We start from the raw sequence: 26089 nt of genomic DNA, 5'->3' as shown, positions 1-26089 counted from the left end.
AACGATTTCACAAAGTTGTTTATAACATTTACATTTAATTTGATTTGATCCTCTCATTTGGTGCGTAAAAGGTGCGTTCTTACAAAAGGTATTACATCGAAGCAAAATATAGGTCATAATTGTAGAATTAAGCAAATATCAGCACGGCTGTCATTCGGTCGTTGGTACGAGGCCGTAGTTCGAGTTCCGAACATAATCACATCATAATCATTGAACTGTTGCCAAGCAACACATAAACACACTAGCTTGCTACGTTCTATAGGTCTACACGTAAAATTACGTTACGTTCCCTTGGTCCTCTTCTGACGACTATTCATAATTTCACTCAAATGTTATGCCTGTTCATTTTTGCTGTGCAAAGTGAGTTGCAACCTAAGCTACATAAAGACCGTTCATAACATTTACGGTTATCAGAACACCCGTAAAGCGCAGGGGATACATGCGTAGTTAAAAGTCCCAATGCTGTTATACTCAATATCAGCACTCATGGAAAGCCTCTTGTCCAATCAAATTACATGATCGGAACTGTTGCATAATGTAAAATATATTTTTTCTAACTCCTGGCCATCCAAGCGGCCAGCAACAAACACAACACCCACAGCGGGCGGGCCGGGCCGAGGGGGGGAGGGCCCCCTGATGGGACGGTGGGAGTAGGGCCCACTGGCGGGGCGATGGTTGGCGGGGCGATGGAGTGGTAACATGTTCCCACGTTGCCCACTTTATCGACGGCCACGATTTCGACGATCTGCGAGCAGCAGGAGGCGTTGTAGGAGGCCTCGATGTCGAGGTTGGTCAGAGCGTCGTGGGAGAGGACTCCGTCTCCCTGCCGCAGAGTGATGCGGTCGATGCCCGTGCCGTTACCGTCTGTCAGTTTGGTGAAAATATCCCAGCGGAAAGACGCACACAGAGACATGTCCGTGGGACACTCGTCCGCCGCGACTCGGTCTACTTTACACGTTGGCCGGACAAAGTCTGTAATCTGGTTAGGACATGAAGCAGTCTTAGCACGTATAATTATTATATTTAAATCATAAAGGACTACATTTAGACCAGTACGGAAGAGGATTAGGGCTACATGGGATCATTTTGGGGGAATTCTGACTTTAATAAATGAATAAAGAGCTCTGACTTTAAACTCAGACTTTTGACTTTAAACTTTGGATTCTGACTTTAAACTTAGAACTCCAAAAAAATTCCCATGAGGCCCTAATCCTCTTCCGTAGACCAGAGATTGCCAACATTATTTAGTATGGAGTGAATTTCTAGAGTTCCTTCAAGTACACCTATGGAAGGGAGTGGTTACCTTGGAGACAACAGAGAGCCTTAAGACAGCGTAGTTGGAATCAGCTGAGGCCGAGGTCTTGGCCATTATGGTCAGTGTGACGTCGGTGCCTGATGGTGTGCCTTTAGGTGGTGTGATGGTCAGAGTACCATTAGCGTACTGCCCGGTCGTCAATGGAACACTGGCGTGAAATAAGGAAGCGTGTTTAAATCTTAAATTGAGGTTATGGTCTCTAAATGTAGGATGAACCCCAGTAGTTTTAGCCAAAGTACAAACCCAGTGAATGTTGCTGGTTGTGAAATCATGAATTCAACATTTAGTTTGGAACATTTGTTTTATACCCTACTTCATGGGGAATGTCATGGGGAATTCTCTGTCATTCCTGGCGTTGATGGAGCATGGCCCGCCAGAGCCCTCCGTCATCACACTGAAGGGAATGCTCAGCATTTGTCCTGGCTCCACGCTGCCGTCCGCCACTGCCTGAGGAAACTCATGCATTTCATTCACTTCATGCATTGTCTTTGTGTATGGTCATCAGATTTAGTTGCTGTATATACTACAATTAGTTTACGATTCATAGTCATTTTAGAAAACAAAGTGCCAAGAACTAACAGTCGTTAGGTTAACCCATTCCCCGTATACAACAAAGATAGCTAGGATAAGATGCTACACAATGCTAAGTTCTATTAAAGTGCAAGGACGTATAATATACAATAAGTGCGTCAGAGGTGTGGGGGGGACGGGGGGGGGGGGGGCAAAGACACTTTTATCCAAAGCGACATGCAGGGAATTCAGATCCATCGGTCGTTTATCGTCGTCGGTGTGTTAACATGGTTCTTGCACCATTTTTAAAGTCAAATTTAAGACTTTTTAAGACTTTTTAAGACCAACACATACATAAATTAAGACCCAAAAAATGTCTGAAAAATTATTTGATAGAAAAGGTGTGTACAATTGAGTCACTTATACACATCAACCGTAGCCGTAGTACTAGCAGTAGTAGTACTCTTGCAAAGTTATCTCGGAAGCGCGCGGACACGACGATACGCGAACACATTAACCCACCCGTGTCACCCATAGTCACCCATGACCCGTCGCTTAACAACCGGACACGCTGGGGTTGATATGTTACCGGACTACTGTAACTACTACGGAGTGATAAAAAGACATGAATCAGGCAATAAATCCACCGTCCTTGACAGCGGTCAAGTTTGGTGTGCGGAGTGGACCAAATGCGAACTACTGCAGCTTTCCTAAGTTAAACCCCAGACTAATCGGAATAAGTGCATGCATGTCGATTATAGCAGACTACACCACCTCTTCTGTAGCCGAATAGAATTATATTACGAACAGATAATTGTATTCCGATTGAGGCGTATTATATGATCCTTTTCTATTCCGATTGAGCTGTTCTTCCACATCTATGCGGATCAGATGTGTCCATGTAAACACGGCTGACAGTGAACACACACACACACACACACACACACACACACACACACACACACACACACACACACACACACACACACACACACACACACACACACACACACACACACACACACACACACACACACACACACACACACACACACACACACGCTTTGAAGCCGAACTTCCTTATTCAAATATAATGCGAATATCAAAAATTAAATCAAAATTCAAACGAATATTAGGCAGCCCTTAATATTCAAACCTGTTAAGGCAGGCCAAGAGGGAGAGCGTCGGAGAACCCGACGCAGTCTACTCATAATATTGTAATGACCACGGAAGAGGCATTGAATGAAGTATTGATTAGACAGCGATTTATTAGATACCTAATAAACCGTCGGAACACGCAGGACCGGTAACAATAGCAACGCCGGTAAACAAACCCCGCGAAGCCCAATCCAGCTTTCTTTTTATGAAAGATGCAATCCCGTATTTGGCAAGATAGGCCGTTTTGTTTTGTCTTCACCACAGGTGAACGACTCAGAATCTGGGAACATAGCAGCCAAGACGTTACTAATGACCTCGTTCGATTTGAAGGAATTATGTCTGCCCACAATACCTCCGCCTTCTGGGTTTCTGGTGGCGACACAAAGCCGGTTAACGCCGTCTGATGTGAAGTACTAGCCACGGATGCTGAACTTTTCAGTCCACTTCTTTCAAATAATACGGGCATCGGTGTAGTCCCGCTAGCTGCCACGGAGTATCGGATATATTTCTGCGACCTCATGTGGGACTCAAGAGCTTTTGCTCCCATGGTCCCTAGTATGAATGCCTTTCGGGATAAACGACACCTTGCCTCGTAGTCACCTGCCTTCTCCAACCATCCCGGAACCTATCCTCCTCAAACCATTTCTCATTGAATTTGCACTGTCCCATCCTGAAAGTAGCGCAAGTTGGCCTAATGATGTCAACCGTCAATAGCTAAAAGTAGCGCCAGCAAGTTAGCCTACAGACGCAGCTGCAGGCTGCAGATGCAACCGGCCCCCCGATGACTGATGTCAACGTTAACGTAACGTAAAACTCCTGAAAATGCCGTAATTAAAAGACGCACTAGGTTATTTGTTGTGCGCGACAATTTCCCCTAGTCTTAAAAAACCCTCTGCAAAATTTAATACCTAGAGCAAATTTACAGTAAATTTAAGACAATTTATGGCCTTAATTTTACACAAAAAAAATTAAGACTTTTTAAGGACCCGCGGGAACCATGGTTAAATGAGGCTGACCGTGACGATGACTTTAGAGACGCTCATCTGGGTGGTGGACTGGCGCTGGAACTGACTGCCGGACACCAGGTCCGTCCCCGTCAGGATCACCACAAACTCCCCCTGTGGAACCGCGTCCACCGTGACCAGGATGTCCCCGTTGCCCAAGTCCGTCGTCGAGCCTTTGCTCACAGGCCCAGCCCGGGACACCGGAATGAGGCCCACCTCGCCCACCGTGACCGACGCAGGCCCCTTCCGGCCCATCACCGACAGCAACAACATGGCCGGCCGGCCTGAGTTCAAACAGCAGGGCTGGTTTTATAATTTTTCCATGTCTTTCCATGTATCCGTTGTACCTGTATCACTATACGGCAATGATTGCGCATACAGTATAATACTGCAGTTAACACTAATACATTTACATTACATTTAGGGCATTTAGCAGACGTTCTTATCCAAAGCGACTAACAATGCACACATTCACACACCGGTGGCGGAGTCAACACCACAAACAGCCAGCTTGTCAGTAGCAGTTAGGGTGAGGTGCCTTGCTCAGGCACACCTCGACACTCAGCTAGAAAAGATGTTCATAGAACTAAGCCGGGGATCGAACTAGCAACCTTTCGGTTTCAAGTCAGCCCGCTCTACCTCCCTGAAATACTGCTGCCGCTAATACAATATTTACCTGCTTGTGGACGCCCGGTGATGGGTGCATAACCGGGGTGGGGTCCCTTGAAAGCTTGCACATAGTCATAGATGAAGGTGATGGTATTCTGGCCTAGAGGTTTGAACACACACAACCTCACACAGTTACATATCACACCTATGTTCTGGCATAGACGGATTATGACATATCGGGCCCCTGGGCACGTGGACTCCGCAGCCCCCCCCCCCCCCCCCCCCCCTTCCAACATAAACACACGCACCCAGAATACACACACACACTTATTGGCGATAATAAGTCATTGGCCTATACCTGCAACTCAGCAGGATTTGTAGCGCAGGAAAGGCAACCTCACAATAATTATTACAAATAAATGCATCTTTATTTCACCAAAACAGGATAAAAAAAATACATAATTGATGCAATTTTTGGCGATTTGAACGAATTTCGAATGCACCGCTTTCAACCACAAATAAAAACGACTTAAAGCAACTCAATACGAACAGTTCCTTACATTAATTGACAGTAGGCCTAATGCATTTCACCTATGAAATGCATTTTTCGGGCTCTGTTCCGTGCAAAATCCTCCACGATATCATCAAACTCCAGTGCAGTAAGGTCGCTCTCAATGAGAGAAAGTGCCTTGAGGCGTTTTTGTGACATTTTCGTCCTCACTCCTCAGTTCATTTTTTATCCTGGACAGAAGAGAGAATGCCCGCTCCCCTTCGCAATTACTGACGGGCAGAGTCAGAAAAAGCCGTAGCGCTACATACACATTTGGAAACATAGATTGCAGTCCACAATCGAGTATAATTCGTAGCAGTCCTTTTGGGGTTGCATCATCTCCAGGCTTGTTAAGTGATCTGAACTGAATAAATTCATTGCTTCAACGATCCACTTAGAGTTCGCCGTTGCTCCATGTTTAAATGACAGTGACTTGTTCGTGAATGGTCTCAAATTCACAAACTGAAATAGTGCCCCCTAGTGAACTTTTTATTAATTTATTTACTCAGTAGTAATAGGCCTACTATTGTTGTTTTCGCTTGAATTTTTGTATTTCTCTACTGATTGCTTGGACAATGCAACATTAAAAGTTACTAACGCTGGAGCCCTGGGCCCCACTGTTAGTAACTTGTGGGGCCCTGGACCCCACTGTTAGTAACTTGTGGGGCCCTGGACCCCACTGTTAGTAACTTGTGGGGCGGCTCAGGGGGGCCCAAGGGCCCCCCTGAGCCCATGGGCCCCTGGACATGTGCCCGGTGTGCCCGTGCAGTAATCCACCCATGTGTTCTGGTACCATGGACGCTGAATGGAATGACATATTATTTAAAATGTACATATTAATAAAGAACACAGCCCTAACAGCCAAATATGTAAGTGAGTATTTTCTTGCCCTCTTGGGGCCTTGGGTCAGGGGGTGTCATAAATACATGGCCGGTTAAGCCCTTTGAGACTGTCCCTGTGATTAAGTGCTATACATTAAAAAGTAATTGAATTATGTTCAATGTCTATGTTCCCCGGGTCCTATGTTCCCCTCTTTGTATGAGACTGGGGAACATAGGACCCTTTTTTAAAAAAAAAAAGGGTCCTATGTTCCCCGCTTTTCCCAAAAAGGGTCCCATGTTCCCCGATATATATGTGATCGGGGAACATAGGACCCTTTTTTAAAAAAAAGGGTTCTATGTTCCCCGGTCTGTTACTTTTTCCACCATTACTGCCAAATTCTGGCCGAAATAACTACCATTGCATGTCTTTACCTTTTTTGGAAGAGGGAGAGACGTCGGAGAACCTGACGCAGTCTATTCATACGCCGGTAAACAAACACCGAGAAGCCCAATCCCTACGAGAGCTCCCCGCGCTACGGCCAACCGGAGGCGCACAGAGCTTTTGGCCGTGATATTATCAAACAATTATATTATATTATTTACTATTATATAAAGAGCTCCGAGAGTCGCAAACGGCAACAATCACTTTCTCCTCCATGCTGCAGTTCACCCCGGACTGCACTGAGTTGGCCGGTTGAACGCTGATTGGCTGTTACGTTACACATGTCACTCAGTGGCCACGCTTTTGAACGCCGATTGGCTGTCATCGCGCGAATGTCGCGTCAAAGTTTAAATATTTTTAAAGATTGATATATTGCGGGGAACATAGGACCCTTTTCCCAGAAAAGGGTCCTATGTTCCCCGCTTTTCCCAAAAAGGGTCCTATGCTCCCCAATATGTATGGCTACAGGGGAACATAGGACCCTTTTTGGGAAAAACAGGGAACATAGGACCCGGGGAACATAGGGATGACCCCGCCCAGAAGAACCCAAAGTCTCCTCCGTCTGACCTGTGACCTTCAGTGTGTAGGGTTGAGCCGAGGCCATCTGTATCTTCCAAGTTCCGGTCTGCTTATCATCATCCAGACGGATCCTCCACAGGTTCCCAACACTCTGGATCGTCCCCAGGCCACCGCTGAGCTGCGTGTTGTTCTGACTCACACCTGAGGGTTGGTATCAGGTCCAAGTACATTGGTCAGAAGAAGGAGAAACAACAATATATCTCCGCCGGTACAGTAAGGATGTTCATAGAACCCAGTGCCAAGAACTAACAATCGCTAGGTTAACCCATTCCCCGTATACAACAAAGATAGCAAGGATAAGATGCTACACAATGTGAAGTACTATTTTTAAGTGCAAGGACGTACAACATAAAATAAGTGCAGACATTAAGTGCTACAATGCAGTAGGTAAAGTAGTCATTCACAAACACACACAAACACACGCATACGCAAACATACACACACTACCGTATTCTTGTGTCATGCTATACTCATGTCTGTTCTCCCACAGGAGAACTTTGGCAACTTTGGTGACCTCTAGTGGCCAAAGATATTCAGGACCTCAGTCTGCCATTAGAAGTATGGGCCACATCTGCTGGGTTTGGGTTGGTTGTATTCCCTTTGTTGTCCAACCATAGAGCTGGGGTGTGACAACGTATATGTATATATATAGAATGTGGTTTACTCAAGTGGTCCTTTAGGGCTTGCTAGTAAAACCCTTGGCATGTTGTAATACCTGCAGGGTTGCTAATGGTGAACGTCATCTGACTCCCAGTTATGTAGAGCGTGATGTTCTTCAAAGACTCGTCCAGCAGGAACGTGAAGGTCTCACTCCCAGAGCTCCTGGACCGCTGAAGAACGGTCACCTGATAGGAAAGGAAATGCAAGTCTGTGACATTACTATGTTTACACTTACATTGAGGGGATATTGCTGACGCTTTCACCCAAAGCGACTTACAACTATTCATACACACACCGACGGCGGAGTCAACCACGCAGGGCGACAGCCAGCTCATCTGGAGCAGTTAGGGTGAGGAGCCTTGCTCAGTGCACCTCACATGAATGGGTGAATGTTAGGCAATATTGTAAAGCACTTTGAGTGGCCACTGGTTAAAAAAGCGCTGTATAAATGCGGTCCGTTTACATTTGAACAAAGTAAAGTGTATGTTTTTCTATCTGTGCCGACTGACAGAGCGTTCTAGCCTCTAAAGCTGTAGGACCTTACCAGGGCTGAGGTGGAGGTGTCCAGGATGATGCCTGTGGCTTCATGCAGTTTTCCCTTTGTGACGTGGATAGCCTGGCCCCCAGAGGCCAAGGCCAGGTCGCTGTAGTCGTTGAAGGACGCCGTGACGGAACGCCGTTTCCTGCCTCCGCTGGTTGTCATGAAGAAAGTCACCACCTGACACGGATTAACATTTAGGGCATTTAGCAGACGCTCTTATCAAAAGCAACTTAGCTACATTCGTCAGAAGGGAAACAATATATCGCTGTCTGTACAGTAGGGATCCTCTAGGCACTAACAATCGCGCTAGGTTAATTCCTTACATATAACGATGATAGCTAGGATAAGATGCTACACAATGCTAAATACTATGTTTAAGTGCAAGGACGTACGACATACAATAACTGTGTACTTTAAGTGCCAGGGCGTACAACATACAATAAGTGTGTAAGAGGGTTGTGTGTGTGTGTGGGGTGGGGGGGCGGGGGGGGGGGGGGAGCCTCACCTTAGACTTGGTGCTGCTGATGAGAGCCGAGATGGTGTCTTTGAGCGCGATGTCTTTGGCGGTGGCGTCGGTGAACACGTAGATGCTTGAGAAGGCCGGAGCGGCTGTCAAGGCCATCTGGAGAGGGAGAGGGAAAGACCGATAATTTATCAGTGTGGGGGGACGTGCGGCGTCTGGCCTGCAGGGGGAGTATGGGCAGGTTGGGAGCGCACTGGATTGGGCCAATCAGGGAGTGTGTATTTATGTGCCTGCTTTGTTTGTAGTAGGAACCGGGGGAGCAGAGAGAGAGAGGGAGAGATCCAACGCGATCCCCACCAGATATCCCCACCAGAGATCCCCACCAGAGATCCCCACCAGAGATCCCAACAAGAGATCCCAACAAGAGATCAAAAGTGGAGCCCAAGGTGGAGCGGGCGCAGACATGGACCAGTCACCGCTGGAAAGCGTGCTCGGGCATCTGGCCCAGATGGCCGAACGGCAGGGCCAGCTCCGGCAGACCCAGAGCAAGGTGCTCACAGAGCTGGCCGCGGGCCCGCTGGGCGCAGCAAGGGACCCAGGGGAGCGGGACCCGTGGCCGACAACCACGTCCCAAAGATGGGGGAGGCGGACGATGCGGAGGCCTTCCAGGAGACTTTTCAGGGGGTGACCTCGTCAGGATTGGGCTCACCGTCTCCTGCCGCTCCTGACAGGGGAGGCCCAGCTTGCGGCCCACTGTCTGCCGGCCGGGGCCCAGCGGGACTATGGGACCATCGCCAGGGCCATCCGGGACCGGCTTGGCCTCTACCCGGAAGAACATCGTCGCCGGATCCGGACGCTGGCGTTCACAGAGGGGGGCCTTCCTTTCGCCTTTGCCCAGCAGCTGCGGGACCAGGCGAGGAGGTGGCTGGTTCCGGAACAGAACTCGGCGGAGGACGTGGTGGAGCAGGTGGCGTTGGAGAGGTTTGTTGAGGGGCTTCCGGCCAGGACCTCCGCCTGGCTCCACCAACGGCCCAGCGACCACCAACACCGGTCCCGCGCACCGGTGCAGCTGCCCTACGGCGGGACAGGCCAAGCCCGGCGCTGAGGGCGAGAGGGGGGGTCCCCGTTCCGGAGCGGGCACATGAATCACCTCCCACCCCCACTCCGCAGACGGGCGCTCAGGCGGCAGGGGAGGGGTGTTGGCAGTGCGGGCGGCCTGGTCACTTCTGGCGGGATTGCCCTCTAATTGAGGTGGGCCAGGTCGTCCGCGTCACTGGTGCCCCATCTCCTCCCCACAGTCCCGGCGAGGCGTACCGTATTCCGGTGAGGATACAGCGGGGTACGTACCAGGCGCTTTTGGACTCGGGCTGCATGCAGACCATGATCCATCAGCACCTGGTGTGGTCCGAGGCATTGGTGGAGGTGTCGAGCGTTTCGGTGAGGTGTATACACGGGGATGTGCACGAGTATCCTTTGGTCCCTATCGAAATTCGTTATGGGGGGAGAAAATATAGTGTCAAGGCGGCGGTTAGCTCGAGCCTCACGCATCCCCTGATTCTTGGGTTAGATTGGGCAGGGTTTCCACAGGCTGTTAGGGGGACTACGGGGATGCGGACACGACAGGTAGGGACATGCAAGTCATGTGCTGTGTTCTGCGCCGAGGCGGGAGCGTCCGACGCTGCTCAGGGATCGGGGGAGGCGGGGGGTCCTCAACCCGAGGTCCCAGCACCGAGGTTCCCACCGGTGGACGATTTCCCCCTCGAGCAGTCTCGTGACGCTACCCTAAGCTCAGCCTACGACCAGGTGATGGTTATTGATGGGAGTCGGCTCCGGCCAGATAGCCGGAAGCAATTCCGTTGCGCAGCATCAGGTCGTGGAGCGCTGAACGCGAGGACTCTCCCGGACGTTGTTGATTTATAGTTTCAGAGCCCCTGTTTTCTTTTGCTGTCGATTGAAATAAACGAGCTCCCAGTGAGGGACGACGAACTGTGGTCTCCGCGCACTCTTTGACCTGCTACAATCGGTTTACACGTTAACAATTAAATCGTCCGTGTTTAAAGCACAGAATAACGGATATGTGGAATAACCTGGAGCCCTGAGAGACACATCTCTGGGGCGTCACCGCCGCCTGTGGCCGTCAGCTTGGAGATCTCATTCTTCATGACTTCGGGGTCTGTGGTCCTTGTCAATGGTCCGAAGTCTGCATACCCACAGAGGTATAAATAGGAAATAATGTTAAGGGAGCATTTTCTTGCCCTCTGGGGGGCTAGGGGTCAGGGGGGGGGGTCATACATATATGGCCTGTTAAGCCCTTTGAGACAGTACCTGTGATTAAGGGCTATACTAATAAAATTGTATTTAAGTACATTTGACCAGATATTTTCAAAAGTGCTCCTTTTGTCATCTGATCTTTGAATGCAATTCTCTGAATCAATATGCTTTGTAGATGGCTGGTAGCATTATTTAACGCATGAAACGAAGCAAAGCCTACTGATCAAATAGTAATTTCATGACTAAAAAGGACACTAGTGTAACGCTGCCCCGGCCCCCATGAGTACATTTACATTCAGGGCATTTAGAAGACGCTTTTATCGAAAGCGACTTACAATAAGTACATTTGTCAGAAGAAGTGAAACAATATATATCGCTGTCGTTACAGTAAGGATGTTCATAGAAACAAGTGCCAAGCCCTAACAATCGCTAGGTTAACCCATTCACTGTATACAACAAAGATAGGTAGGATAAGATGCTCCACAACTAAGTACTATAACTAAGCATGACATACAGTAAGTGCGTACATTAAGCGCCAGGACGTAGAACATACAATAAGTAAGAGGGGTGGGAGGGGGAGGCTATGTAGTCTAGGTGAACTCTGAACAGATGAGTCTTGAGTCTTTTGCGGTAGCTGGTGAGTGACTGAGTAGGATCCCAAACAAACTCACCGGGGTCGTTAAAGGGGACCAGGATGTACTCCGATGGTTCATCCTGCGTTCCCTTTTTACTGTCAATGATTTGGTAAACCCTCTCCTTGGCCGTTGCAATTTCCCTCGCCATGCTGCCCGTGGTGTCGATGACGAAGCACACCACCGACGAGCGATCGATCCCCATCAACCTGGAGGAAGAGGAGGAAGAGGAGAAAGATGAGGAGGAGTTTGTGATCACAATGAGACAAAGGGGAAACCGAGGGACATCCTGGTCCGATGTCCCACGGCGAGCTTCAAAGCGCAAAGCGCGTCTCCGGCAGGAAGGAAGAGGCGTCACCTCAGGAAGTCGCGGTCGCCGGCCGCTCCTCTGATGTCCTCCAGGAGCTGGAGGCTGGCGCTGGTTGCCGCGGTGACGGCGGCGTCGTGGAGGGCCTCGTTGCCGGGGCGACGCTCGTCCTTGCTGATGCCCCCGCGGGGTACCACCGCGCTGGTCAGGTCCCCTGCTCCTCCGTGGCTGCATTTACCTGCGGCCACAGGGGTCAGGGGTTCAGGGGTCGTCAGGGGTTCAGGGGTCGTCATACTTTGTTTCTAAATTATTATTTATCCTCTTAAGACCCATTCGCCCACCGGTGGGCGATTTGTGTTTGTTGACGACATGTTTCCACTACGCAGCGACATAAGTAGGACATGCCTGCTATGAGGTGACAGCTGGTGAAAAAGGAGAGACCACCACAGCACTTGCCAGCTTCAATGCAGTTAGAGATTACATGCCTCTATTAATCATTTTTAAGGGCAAACGCTTAAAGGCTGATTGGCTCTACCAGGCACCACCACGCACACTTGTAAGGGTTTCGGACAATGGCTGGATCAACAGTGAACTGATGCTGGAATGGGGCAGGCTGTTTGTAAAGAGACTGCCAAAAGAAGACCAAAGGCCACATCTTCTGCTACTGGATGGGCACAGTTCTCATGTGTACAATCTGACCTTTCTGACCTTAATGTAAGAGCACAATGTGCATGTGATGTGCTACCCACCACACACAACCCACTGCCTACAGCCTGCAGATAAGTCCCTGTTCAAAAGTTTAAATTCATATTTCTTTTATTATTTTATTTGTTATATATTTTTATAAATATTTTTATATATTTATATATTTTTTTATTTTATATATTATCATTGCCTCATTAAAATGATGATAATAATACAAAATAGATTAAATGAAAGAGAAATTGATATCAGCGTGGAGAAAGGAATTCATATCAGTGTAAAATAATCAATTGTATGAATCGTAGCTTTTGTCACTTTATTATCAATTATTATCTTTATGTTGATACCTTTAGGCTTTTTACTGGTGGAAATTCCCATGTAGCCCGATGTCAGCTTATTTTCCTGAAGAATGTTGGCAAGGATAGTGTAGGGACAATTCCCACTGGCACAGTCTCTGCATGTGGCGGTGTCCTTAGCTGTAAGCCACAGCAGCAGCAGCATCAAGAGGGATAAGAAAAAAGAATATTTATCGCTTAAGTCTTTCATTTTACATGTTGATATTTTGTCAATTTAATTGAGGTTTAGTGTTTTATGTCACATTTTCCCTGGTTTGAATATGCTTGGGCTATCTCCCAAGTAGAATATTCGATTAGCTTTTGGTGACGCACCTTGAGTGTTGTGTTAGAAGTTGGTTTAAAATTCTTGAGTTACATTGTAAAGGCATGTTTGTACCCACAACTGTCATGATGGTGCCCCATCCACCCCCCATGGCTCAACAATCTATTGTCCCATTTGCTATCGTGAATGGCACCGACTTCCTCTTGCAGAAGCCTATCTTTCATAAACCTTGCAGCGGTTTAAAGGGACACAAGGAATTCTCTCATACACACACGTACCTGCTATGTTTTCTATGGGGAGATTTGGTTGGATGAGGTTGGCAAATGGCTCTGTATTTCCCAACTCAACCCAGTTACTGTGGCTGTAAAAGTCCTATTGGCCAACACACACACACACACACACACACACACACACACACACACACACACACACACACACACACACACACACACACACACACACACACACACACACACACACACACACACACACACACACACACACACACTATGTTGATGAAAAAATTATAATGTATTGGTTTCTGTTTCTGGTGTGTTCCTCACCTGTAGTGTGTGGAGAACTCTGCCCAGCATTTCCCTGGAAGCCTGGTGGTTTTGTATGTTGGCCTTGATGCTGACCATACCCTCTGTGATTAGGGCACGCCCTTCCAAGAAGGCCTCAGAGTTGAAGTGGTGAGGAGCGCTGGAATTTATACAGTTTTCTTTTTCAAAGCATTTCATATCTTGTTTTGTGTTCTAGCATTTTTTTGTAATTAGTATGCCTTTTTATACATTCCTTTATTAACAAGCCCTCTATTTTACCCTAATTATTTAACGATATTTTTTAGGACTTGACAACGATTCAAAGTTTTATTCACGTTAAACGCATAGTATTGGTGAGTTAATTTGCGATTAATCGCTTAATAGTTATTAAGCGATATATAGTTTTATTGACTCACTCAGTGTGGGTTGAATATGTAATTTAAGGAACACCACAGATTTGGAAATTGTTAACAGGCAGTTAATTAGTACAATTGTAAACCAACAGTTACTACAGTTAAATTCAAATAAGTAGCACCACAGATTTGGGATTTGTGAACAGGCTGTCACTTACTGCAAGTGTAATTGAATAGGTGGAACTAAAAACAAAAATGATTTCTGATATGAATGTAGACATTCTTTGGGAAAAGCCTTGCAAAATCAAAGTGAAAAAAAAAGAGGTTGTGCGTTAATGCGTCAATTTGTATTAATCGCGTTAACATAAGATTGCGTTAATGCGTAATGCTTTGCGCGTGCGTCGGCAAATTCCACCGCACAGTCTGACGTCACCATGTTACGGAAGTACGGTTTGAGCGCAAACAAGCTGTTTCAGGGCAGGCATTCATTAAGGGGGCGTTCTCGGTGGGCGCGAATACTCCCACTGGCTCAGACTTCGATTTTTCTAATTTAGCAGACGTAAAACAAGTATACATACGTCATGTAACCGTCTAAAGCAAAGGGAAAAGACGAAAAAGCATGATGTCACTCCTTTAATAAATATGGATCTATATTCTACGAGAAAGATTTTGTTTTTTTTCATTCACACACCTGGCAACAAAGTTCAGGTCCACCAAAGCGTTCTGGACGTAGACCTCCTGGAGAGCCGCGCGGAACTTGCCGGCCGACACCTCCCCGGTCGCCGTGGGACCCAGACAGGCCTGGACCAGCTCCTCCGCAGAGGGACCCTGGAGGTCAAAGGTTAAAGGTCAGGCCTCCATTGGTACAGCAGACGAGGAGGGAGAGAGGTGTGCCGTGTGTTACGGGCGGCATGTGGCTCAGGAGGCAGAGCGGGTCGGCTTGTGACCGGAAGGTTGCTAGTTCGATCCCCGGCTCCTTCTAGCTGAGTGCTGAGCATGGATGGGCTGGCCATCTGGCATACCGGGCATCGTCCCGGTGGGCCATTGGCCCAATGTGGGCCGGTCCGGTCCACTATGTTTTCTTTTTTCCTCTCTCTCTAAATTCCCTCCAATTGGGCCGGCCAATGGGCTACAGAGAGCTAGCAGTGTGTTGCCAGCATCGACGCATATTATTGGTCTATGTTTGTCATTGTCAATCAATCATGGGCTGACAGGCTCAGAGAGCCCTGACAGTGCTGTCAATCACAACACAAACCAGGGTGGTGCGTTAAAATTGTACCGGGGGCGAAAATTGTACCGGCCTACGTCATCAGTTGTTTACATCTTGACAACCTGCCTGGCAACAAACGACGCGATCGTCTGTTGCCGGGCAGGTTGCAAAAAACATTCGGCTCATGTTTCCAAAAGACGAAATAACATAATACAGATAACGGATCGCCAGATAACACTTGTTTTTACTTTATATTTGTATTGTAATTAATTGTTCAATCGAATAGCAACAGACGACGCGATCGTCTGTTGCCGGGAAACGGGCGGTCGCGTCAAATGACGTAGGAGGGTTCTTGAACATTCGCGTCCTACGTCATTTGACAAAACCCTTGTTAAATATCATGTGTGATATTTAACAAGGGTTTTGTAGTAGATATATGGCGGTTGGAGATGCAACAACCACAGGATGTCTGTTAACTTCCTGTTCGGGTTTCACACCTTTCTTGTCAACAGCACAAGAAACACAAACTTGAAAAACAAAAAACTGTACTATTATTCGGATATACAGGGTTCTTCCCGTTCGTCTCGTCCCACCCCTAGTGCTAATAAAGTAGTGGGCTGGTCTGGAGAGAAAATGCCAGGGCTGAATTTTTCTCCCTGTCCACCCCTGAGGTGTCCCTGAACAAGACACCTCACCCTGACTGCTACTGACGAGCTGGCTGTCGCCTTGCGTGGCTGACACCGCCGTCGGTGTGTGAATGTGTGCAATGATGGGTGAATGTTAGGCAATACTGTAAAGCGCTTTGAGCAACTACTGGTTAGAAAAGCGCTGTAGGCCTATAAATGCAGTCCATTTACTGTTTACAATTTGTTGAGGGATAAGATTTGTACACTGCTTTCAGAAGCAGTGTACAAGATACCGAGGACTCAGATTAACCTATGGGCGTACGTGCGTGTCCAAGATTATCGGGGGATTAGTATCGGCGTGGTAGTGACAGTGGGCCGGTGTTTTCAACCTACCGTGGGATTAAACTCATACCCGGAAGAATCGGCCACAGCCTGACAAGTCTCTTTCAGTTTTTGCAAAAGAGCCGTCCTTGTAATGCTGACATGGGTGGCTTCCCCCCCTCCGATGGGGACAAAGGCCACCGAGCTCTGCAGCAGAGCCAGGGACAGGGCCAGGGCGAGGGCCAGGGCGTGCAGGGCTGAACACATGATCACTGGAGAGAGGACGGGCTGGAGGGAATTCAACGGTTAGAATAATGTTCAAAGATGGCAGTCAGATCGTAGTGTAAACAAAATTAATTAATTTCATGTTGGTGGTGAAGTTAACTTCTTCTGAAAGTAAGATAAGGATACAACAAATGGTATACAAAAATAATTTCGTTCAAAGACTTGACAACTAATATATAAAATATTGTACTGATTTTCTGTTTGAGCCACAACTGCTCTGTAAATAATCTTTTAATTTTATCAATGAATGCTTTTCAACAATTGTCAATCCATACACCCGTTGGCAAAAAAACAACATACAAAACTGTAAGTAAGTAAAATAATATTACCATATATGTATAGATAATATAAAAGCAAAAAAAAAGCACTTTGAGACTCTTGAATATAAAGTGCATTATAAATAAAATTTATTATTATTATTATTATTATATAGATAATATATATTAGTATGCTACACGTGAACCTCCTAAAATGGCTCAATTTGATTGGTTCACTATCTCGGGATATTGGGCAATATCCCATGATTGAGATCTCAAACTCTGGATATTGTTTTCATCGCAAAATGTCTGTCTCTCCACGCTAATAAACAGGGCCACTTTCATGGAGTGCTCCTCTATAGATTATTTTGCTTATACCACTCTGGCATCGGCATGCATGGCAACCTTCAAAGCGTTGTACTTGAAAGCAGACACATCAGCATTGACCTATTAGGGGGTCTATCTGAAACAGCGCAAGACGCACTCGAATGTATCCATCCAGTGGCTTGAATATCTTTCCCATATCGACCACCTGGAGATTCATTATGCCCTCAATCACGATGAGGTTCAATATGGACCATTCTTCCTAGACGGATATGCCCCGAGTACACCCACAGCCTATCAATTTGCAGGGTGCTTTTATCATGGGTATGAACATTGCTTCAATGCTTGTCATCTAAACCCTGTCACAAAGAAGACCTATGGGGAAATTCGGAAGCAGTTTCAGCTCAAAGTCTCTGCCCTCAAAATAAATCATGTCTTAAACGGTAGATGTTGAGTTGCACAGTTCTTGTCGACTCTGAAGCTACAGAGCAGGATCAATCCCTGTGATTCTCTCTATGGTGGTCGTACCAAAGCCATTGAAATGTATCACAAGGCCGAGCCTGGTGAGAAAATACGCTACCATGACTTCACCTCACTCTACCCTACGGTACAGGCCCGCTGACCCCAAAATCATTTTAAGGAATTTCAAGTCTGTGGAAGAGTATTTTGGTATTGTCAAAAGTACCGTCCTGCCCCCCAGAGGTCTATACCACCCTGTTCTCCCTTACAGATTGTCACATCCCGGCTCAAGGGAAGGACAAAGGAGGAGACCACGCAAGACCGGTAGTTTTACCAAATTATAATTTATTTAAACCAATTCAAGATTAACCTAATAAATGATGCGTGAATGTCAGTAGTCAGTAACGGGTGCGGTGTCTGTGTGAGTGAATGAGTGTATGGTGTGTGTAAAGCAGCAATAACTCAACCTAACTAACCCAAACCAATACCAAAACCAAAACAAACCATTCGTCAAGAGAGAGAGACCCAAGTGGCTGACTCCTGCAGCTTTTATAGCTGCAGGAGGGCAGCCAGCATGGGTGTCGACGATCAGCAATCAGCTCCTGGCAACCTGCCAATCAGGAGGTGCCAGGAGCTGTCACACCCCCCTCCATAAAAACGACCTAGGAACCTACAAAACAGGAACACAGGTTAAACAGACGGGTGTAGTTACGGCAATGGTGCACGGGAAAGAGCGTCCGCCGCTACATTACTCTGGCCTCTGATATGTCTGATATCCAGGTGATAAGGCTGCAGAAACAAAGCCCATCTCATCAACCGCTGGTTAGGATTCTGGAGAGACTTCAAGAAGGTCAACGGATTGTGGTCAGTGTACACCACCAGCGGCGCACCGGCTCCAATGTACACATCAAAATGTTGGAGAGCCCAAATCAATGCCAGCGCTTCCTTTTCTATCACCGAATAATGCAGCTGATACTGTTTAAACTTTTTAGAAAAGTAGCATACAGGTCTTTCAAAACCATTACCATCTGACTGCAACAAAACCGCCCCAGCCCCAACGTTGCTGGCATCGGTCTGCAACTGGAAAGGTTTCCCCAGCTGAGGAGCAGCCAGGACAGGAGCTGAACACAGTTGCCGCTTCACTTTCTCAAATGCCACCTGACACTCAGGGGACCAGTTGTATTTGGCTCCAGCCTTAAGCAGGTTGGTCAGGGGGGTCGCTACAGAAGAAAAGTTAGCACAGAAACAACGATAATAACCCGCCAACCCCAGGAATCTCATGAGCTCTGCTCTAGTGGACGGGGCTGGGTATACTTCAATGGCTGCAACCTTGGCCCCAACAGGCCGTACCTCACCTTGTCCCACCACCTTTCCCAGATATGTGACCGTGGCTCTAGCAAACTCACATTTGGCTAGATTGATAGTCAACCTGGCCCAAGCCAGTCTATCTAACAATGCTGTCATTCGGACTAGATGTTCCTCCCAGGTGTCACTGCATATTACCACATCATCCAGATACACCGCACAGCCACACAACCCTGACACAACTCTATTCATTAGGCGTTGGAAGGTGGCTGGCGCATTACGCAATCCAAACGGCATGACAGTGTAAGCATACAAACCAGAGGGCGTAAAAAAGGAGCAAACCTCTTGAGCTCTTTTAGAAAGGGGAACCTGCCAATAACCTTTTAGAAGATCGAATTTGGTGACATATTTTGCTGCCCCGACTTGATCAACACAATCCTCCATCCTTGGAAGGGGATACACATCAGGCTTGGTAATAGCATTAACTTTACGGAAGTCAGTGCAAGGCCTAAAAGTGGAATCTGGTTTTTTAACCAACAGACATGGCGAAGACCAAGCAGAGAAAGATGGCTCCGCAATGCCATTTTCCAGCATAGTGTACTTCAGAATCTAGTACCTCTTTTCTGTCAGACGAGAGCCGGTAAAAGCGCTGTTTTATGGGCTGAGCATCCCCAACGTCAACATCATGTTCGATTAAGTGCGTGCGAGAAGGCGTGTCTGAAAACAGAGATGGATAAGACTGAATAATACTAGCCAACTGATCACGTTTACCGACATCCAAATGTCCCAATAACTCAGACAAGATACACAGTGTCTCTGAATTCTTTAGGCGAGGTAGTAAAACCCCATCTCCAGACACATCTCCTCCCTCCTCAAGCTCTGCCATGACCTGGGATGTACAGGGGTTAACCGGGCTTACCAAAAGAGTGGGGTTGCCGCATGCCTTGGAATTTCCCACATTCAAAGACGACTCCGACGACAACAACCGCGCATGATAGGGTTTTAACAAATTAACATGGCAGATTTTTGATGATTTTCTTTTGTTGGGCATGTCAATCAGATAGTTCTGCTCTGAAACCTTTTTCAATACCGAACAGGGACCAAAAAACTTCCTTAGCCAGCACCCCTGCTTCATAAAGTCTCTGCCTAAAGCCATTGACAAAGGTAATCAAGTCTGGTGGGGGCCCTTCAGACTTCCACTGTTCTGACACTATGGTTAAAGGACCCCGCACCGTGTGTGCAAACACAAGCTCATTTGGACTGAAACCTGTACTCTCCTGCACAACCTCTCTGGCCGCCAACAGGAGCCAAGGCAACCCCTCTTCCCAGTCTACCTTCAACTCAGTGCAGTAAGCGCGGAGCAATGATTTTAAATGCTGATGAAATCTCTCCAGTGCACCCTGACTTTGAGGATGCTATACGGACGACTTGTTATGTTTGATATGAAGTTGCTGGAGGACCTGGGCAAACAACCGAGACGTAAAATTCGAGCCCTGATCGCTCTGGATTACCTTGGGGATCCCAAACACCGAAATGAACTTACTAAGGGCTCTAACCACTGACTTGGCAGAAATAGTATGCAGTGGGTAAACAGCCGGATACCTGGTTGCCTGACACATCACAGTCAGCAAATACTGACTACCTGATCTTGACCGAGGTAGAGGGCCAACACAATCAATAATCAAATGTTCAAAGGGCTGACTTATCACAGGTATAGGATATAGGGGAGCGGGTGTAATGCACTGATTTGGTTTGCCTGTCAACAGACACGTATGACAGGTCCGAATGTAAGATGCTATCTCCCGTTTCAGACGAGGCCAAAAAAAATGTCGCAGGACACGATCATAAGTCTTCCTCACTCCCATATGTCCAGCCACATTATCATGAGCCAACTTGATCACAGATTGTCTATACTTCACTGGAAGTACAAACTGCTCCACTGAACCCCCAGCCACATCGTCACCATGAGGGACCCACCTCCTCATCAGCAGATCATGATGGAGAAAATACCCTCCCGAGTTGTTTCCCCCATTAATACCGTGCCCGGCCTGCTCAAACATTTCTTTTAACGAGAGATCCTCTTTCTGGTCCCTCACGAATTCCGCCTGAGAAACAGACACAAGATCAGTTGGCCACAGAAATGCCAATTTGTCATCATTCCCCTTACCTGACTCAGCCTTTGACCTATTAACATTGGGCATAACACTCATGGACCGAGTTACCGCACACACAGGAGATACCGACTGCTCAGAGACTTCAGAACCCTGAGCCCTAACCGGCGCTGAACTGTAAACCCCCTGTGAGGTCACATCAGAAGTTGATGCCTCAGGCCACATACATGCTCCTGCAAACTCATTACCCAAAATAATGTCAACACCAGCCACTGGTAATTCTGGACGCACACAAACCTCCACTTCCCCCTGTCCGAAATTACAGGATAACTTTACTGTATGAACCGGTACAAAAATAGTGTTCAATCCAATTCCTCTGACCGGAACACAACTCCCTGTGTCCGAGTGTGGAGCAAACTGCAAGACCGACTCCCTGATGAAGTTATTTATTGCGCCAGAATCTCTAAAAATTTTGACTGGAACCTTCTCACTACTGTCAACTAGGGACACAAACCCATCTGATATAAATGGAGCGTACTTTGAGGCAATGTCAGCTGCACTCAACATCTTGGTTTGCATCTGATACGGAGAACCAACTTTAACAGTATTTAACTCTGAGATACTAAGCGGCGCAGCTAACCCAACGGACTTAGCAGGCCATGTACTAAAACCTTTTTTTGATTTTAGCATCGGGCACTCCTTCTTCCAGTGCCCCTGTCGCTGACAAAAATTACAAGCCGTGTTATATTCGTTGTTACCAACTGTGCCTAGCTCTCCCTTTGTAAAACCCCGGTTGAAATCCGATTCACCTTTCTCCCCGCTGTCTTTGAGTCTAAACCGTTGTTGACTTTGCTCCCCGAAGATACGCTTGTGTGTTAAACTATATCGTCCGCAAGTACAGCGGCTTCTTTTGGAGTTTTAACTTTTCTCTCATTGATATAAGTAGATATGTAGTTAGGCAACGACTGCTTAAATTGTTCCAGCACAACAAGGTTACGCAGTTCTTCAAATGACACAACACTGGATGCAGAACACCACCGATCAAAATGTATATCCAGCTCCCTTTCAAAATCCACATGCGTTTGCTTTACCCCTTTTTTCCAATTTCTGAAGAGCTGCCTGTAGGCTTCAGGCACTAATTCATAAGCTTTTAAAACGGCGTCTTTGACCATTTTATACTCTTTGCACTGTTCTGCTGTTAATGCTGCATATGCCTTTTGGGCTTTACCTCTAAACACGCTTTGAAGTAACAACGTACGTTCACTATCAGGCCACTCCTGTGAATCAGCTAGACGTTCAAACAAGGAAAAAAACGTATCTGGGTCTTCCTCATCAAACTTAGGCAGCAATCTGAGATTCTTAGTACAATCTACCCTAGATGAACCAGCAGACCTAGTTATATCAGTTCCTGCCATTTTCCCTTCTCTAACTAGATCTAGTTTAAATTGTTCAATGTCCAGTTTTGCTTGTTCTGTTCTTTGTTTCATTGCTTCAAGCGCTAACTCCTTATCCATTTTTGTTTTTTCAAGAGCCAATTCGTTATCCATTTTTGTTTTTTCAAGAGCCAATTCGTTATCCATTTTTGTTTTTTCAAGAGCCAATTCGTTATCCTTTTTTGTTTTTTCATGTTCCATTTGTATTAACATCAGTTCCTTTTGTTGATCAAAGGTGAGACTCCCCCCTGGTGAAACCATCGTACTTGGTAAACCCTTACCTTCATCAGAAGCCAAAACCCCTTCCTCCATCAAAGTCGCCTTCAGGATACGTTTGATTGTGTCCTTCAGACGTGTGGCTGCAATTTCAATTCCGAAATGATCAGCAATTTTTAACAGTTGGTCCTTTGTACAGCTGTCCAGCAAGGTCTCAGAAGGAGACTGAATAAACGCTTCTACTACCGCAGCCATGCCAAAACAGCTTTGATCACTGGGATGCACTAGAATAAGAACTTCCCCCCCAACTGCCTATCCAACCCTGAATAATCTTGACCCTAATGTTCATGCAGCTTGCGGTGGGTATTTACGCACTGTAAACCAGCCGGTTTGAAAGGCGACCTGCAAGCAGGCAACCCCCAATATCCTTCGGATGTGCCCCCGAGACAATTGACATTGAACAATTGACACTAACCACGCCCCACAGCACTACAAAAAGGGAAAAACAACCAAAGAAAAAAAATTCACGTAACCCAAAGGGGAAACGCAACTAAAGCCTACCAGGGAACGTTCAAACTCAGACATGAGCTCACCAGACAAATCAACTCTGTTAGCCTAGCATGAGCCGCATTACCCACTATGAACCTGCTCCCAAACCAACTACTAACCTGTCCTATATGATATTCCTCCAACCTGTTCAACTACTCAATGCAACAACTTATTGACGAGCCCCCATGTCACATCCCGGCTCAAGGGAAGGACAAAGGAGGAGACCACGCAAGACCGGTAGTTTTACCAAATTATAATTTATTTAAACCAATTCAAGATTAACCTAATAAATGATGCGTGAATGTCAGTAGTCAGTAACGGGTGCAGTGTCTGTGTGAGTGAATGAGTGTATGGTGTGTGTAAAGCAGCAATAACTCAACCTAACTAACCCAAACCAATACCAAAACCAAAACAAACCATTCGTCAAGAGAGAGAGACCCAAGTGGCTGACTCCTGCAGCTATAAAAGCTGCAGGAGGGCAGCCAGCATGGGTGTCGACGATCAGCAATCAGCTCCTGGCAACCTGCCAATCAGGAGGTGCCAGGAGCTGTCACGATCTCGTTTGGTGTAATCGGATTTTAACAAATGGTGATACACAGAAGTATAATTCCAAACCGGTGTTCGTTGCAATTAAGAAATATCAAACCATATTTAATGTTTCTTAATAATAATAAAAAATACAGGGATCCAAATCAAGTTCTGGATGAGAGGGCATTCCCAAAAATGCTAGTTTATTTCACAAGGTCCATAAATGCACTTGTATTTGCTTCTTGGTGTACCCTTAGGCAGTGGTACCACTTAATTCTCCTTCACTCCTCGATGCTGAACGTTCTCATGGCCCTAACTTATGGCCCCTCAAATACAACAGCTGACCCCAGGGTCCCACCAAACCAAACCAAAGTCAAAGAACCAGCACTGCTGATCACAAGGAACAACATCAACAAAGGGCAATACTTACTCTGAATTCAGACTGTATTCGAGGATGGGAGACACCTTCGGGAGACACCCTCCGTGTACAGAGTTGGGCTCTTTATGGGTTCACTATCCACTAGGGGTGGGACGAGACGAACGGGAAGAACCCTGTATGTCCGAATAATAGTACAGTTTTTTGTTTTTCAAGTTTGTGTTTCTGGTGTGAAACCCGAACAGGAAGTTAACAGACATCCTGTGGTTGCTGCATCTCCAACCGCCATATCTACTACAAAACCCTTGTTAAATATCACACATGATCCAACACTAAATCCTCTCTTGCAGTTATTAGTCTGTGACTGTGAAAATCGTTTGGTGTAAGCCCAGCATTAGTTAAAACCAGATTCGGACAATAATAACAAAATCTCCTGACAAATAATCTAAATAGAAACATATTACAGACAGCATTAGAGCTGAAACCAATTTGTTTTAACGGTGACTCAGTCATTACGAAACCATAAATAGAGAATTGAAATTTTTTTCTCATATACTTCTCATATTCTCATACACGTGTATGTGCACATGTATGTATACATGTGCACATACATGTTTATGAGAATGCATATCTATTCAGACCTGTAATTCGGCCTACCTGCATAACAGTTAATTTAACTTAAAAGATATGCAAATGTTTGAAATTAAAATCAATGTGAAAATCTTCAACCAACTCACAAAGTCAAGAGAAGCGCTCTCTCTCTCTCTCTCTCTCTCTCTCTCTCTCTCTCTCTCTCTCTCTCTCTCTCTCTCTCTCTCTCTCTCTCTCTCTCTCTCTCTCTCTCTCTCTCTCTCTCTCTCTCTCTCTCTCTCTCTCTCTCTCTCTCTCTCTCTCTCTCTCTCTCTCTCTCTCTCTCTCTCTCTCTCTCTCTCTCTCTCTCTCTCTCTCTCTCTCTCTCTCTCTCTCTCTCTCTCTCTCTCTCTCTCTCTCTCCCTCTCTCTCTCTCTCCTCCTCCCTCCTCTCCCGGTGTTACCGGTTACCGGTTTTGAAGTGTTCTATTGGTTTATTAGCGGTGGTATCTAATAAATCGCTCTCTAATCAATACTTCATTCACTGCCTCTTCCGTGGGCATTACAATATTATGAATAGTTCTCCGACGTCTCTGGTACTTCCATAATTAGTTTAAGTCATTATTATATTGCCAAACATGCTCGCTAGTGCACCTGTCATCGCTATACTGCTGTGTCCTGTTCCCGCCGAAGCATTGGTCTCGCTGACAGGGGCGTCGCCGTCAACCTTGGCTTTTCCACGGAAAAGGTCGGTTCATTTAGCACATTTGGCTGCATCTTGCTCTAACATTTTTTTCCTTTTCAACCTCAACTTCTGAGCGCCACCCAATTCTTTTTCCTCTCCACCACCTTTTTTCCTTTTTGACTTTTTCGTATTTCTGTGTAACTTCAGTGAGATCAACGAGAAGTAAGTGACCCAGCCGTGTGCCAGGCTGAGCCAATCAGAAATGACAGACCGCGGAGCAGTCCAAGTTGGGAGGGGCCGTTCGGCCGCTCGCTTTGGCCGCTCGCTTTGCCCCCATACACTGTGGGGGTGCTCCCCCCTCTAAATTGACAGTAATACATCGGCCCCGTTTCACCGTCAGGCAAGAGCTCCATTTCGCTCTGTAAGTAAATATCCGGCAGCAGGTCACCCCAAATCACGGCTCACTTAACTTTTTCATTTTTTTTTTTACATCTTTTACAACAAAAAATAATATAGGGTGAGTATTGTCAAAATAGGACACTGTCAAAATGGGACAGTTAAACTTTGCAATGGAATACATTTTCAAGGAATACACAAAATACCCCAATAAAAGTACCTATGCATAGCTTAGGGTGTCTGCGATAAATAAATAAAAAAATCACGTGGGTATGACGTCATATGGGGGGGCGTGGCCTCGCGCACAGTGACAGGTCCAAGAATCACAATGGTAAGTGACATGACATAGCATTCTGACCTTA

General features: G+C 46.5%; 2 protein-coding genes across 3 annotated transcripts in view; both read right to left on the bottom strand.

Moving 5' to 3' along the window:
- LOC115540517 (von Willebrand factor A domain-containing protein 7-like) lies at positions 1–22767 on the bottom strand. Its single transcript, XM_030351907.1, has 18 exons — positions 22690–22767; positions 16307–16522; positions 14769–14905; positions 13746–13884; positions 13461–13554; positions 12912–13040; positions 11914–12100; positions 11595–11764; positions 10740–10852; positions 8695–8811; positions 8193–8366; positions 7704–7833; positions 6977–7129; positions 4664–4756; positions 4000–4271; positions 1629–1762; positions 1304–1463; positions 1–979 (listed from the first exon to the last, which is right to left on the bottom strand). Exons 1-18 carry the CDS (start codon positions 22693–22695, stop codon positions 554–556), a joined length of 2850 nt encoding a protein of 949 aa, XP_030207767.1. The 5' UTR covers positions 22696–22767; the 3' UTR covers positions 1–553.
- Positions 1–25600, bottom strand: part of LOC115540515 (von Willebrand factor A domain-containing protein 7) — a 126980-nt gene extending 101380 nt beyond the window's left edge. Inside the window, exons 1-2 of one of the 2 annotated variants that reach the window (XM_030351896.1) lie at positions 25301–25600; positions 24132–24253 (exon numbers count right to left, since the gene is read on the bottom strand). The gene's annotated coding sequence lies outside the window, so the exon portion shown is untranslated. Of the gene's footprint in view, positions 1–24131; positions 24304–25300 lie in introns of those variants that run through there. The other variant, XM_030351895.1, reaches the window with a different exon arrangement.
- Between the last annotated feature and the right edge of the window lie 489 nt (positions 25601–26089).

This window comes from Gadus morhua, chromosome 3, assembly GCF_902167405.1.
Source record: "Gadus morhua chromosome 3, gadMor3.0, whole genome shotgun sequence".
In the NCBI taxonomy this organism is placed as follows: Eukaryota; Metazoa; Chordata; class Actinopteri; order Gadiformes; family Gadidae; genus Gadus; species Gadus morhua.
The sequence above is the reverse complement of the archived record's forward strand: the minus strand, read 5'-3'. Positions and strand labels throughout refer to the sequence as shown.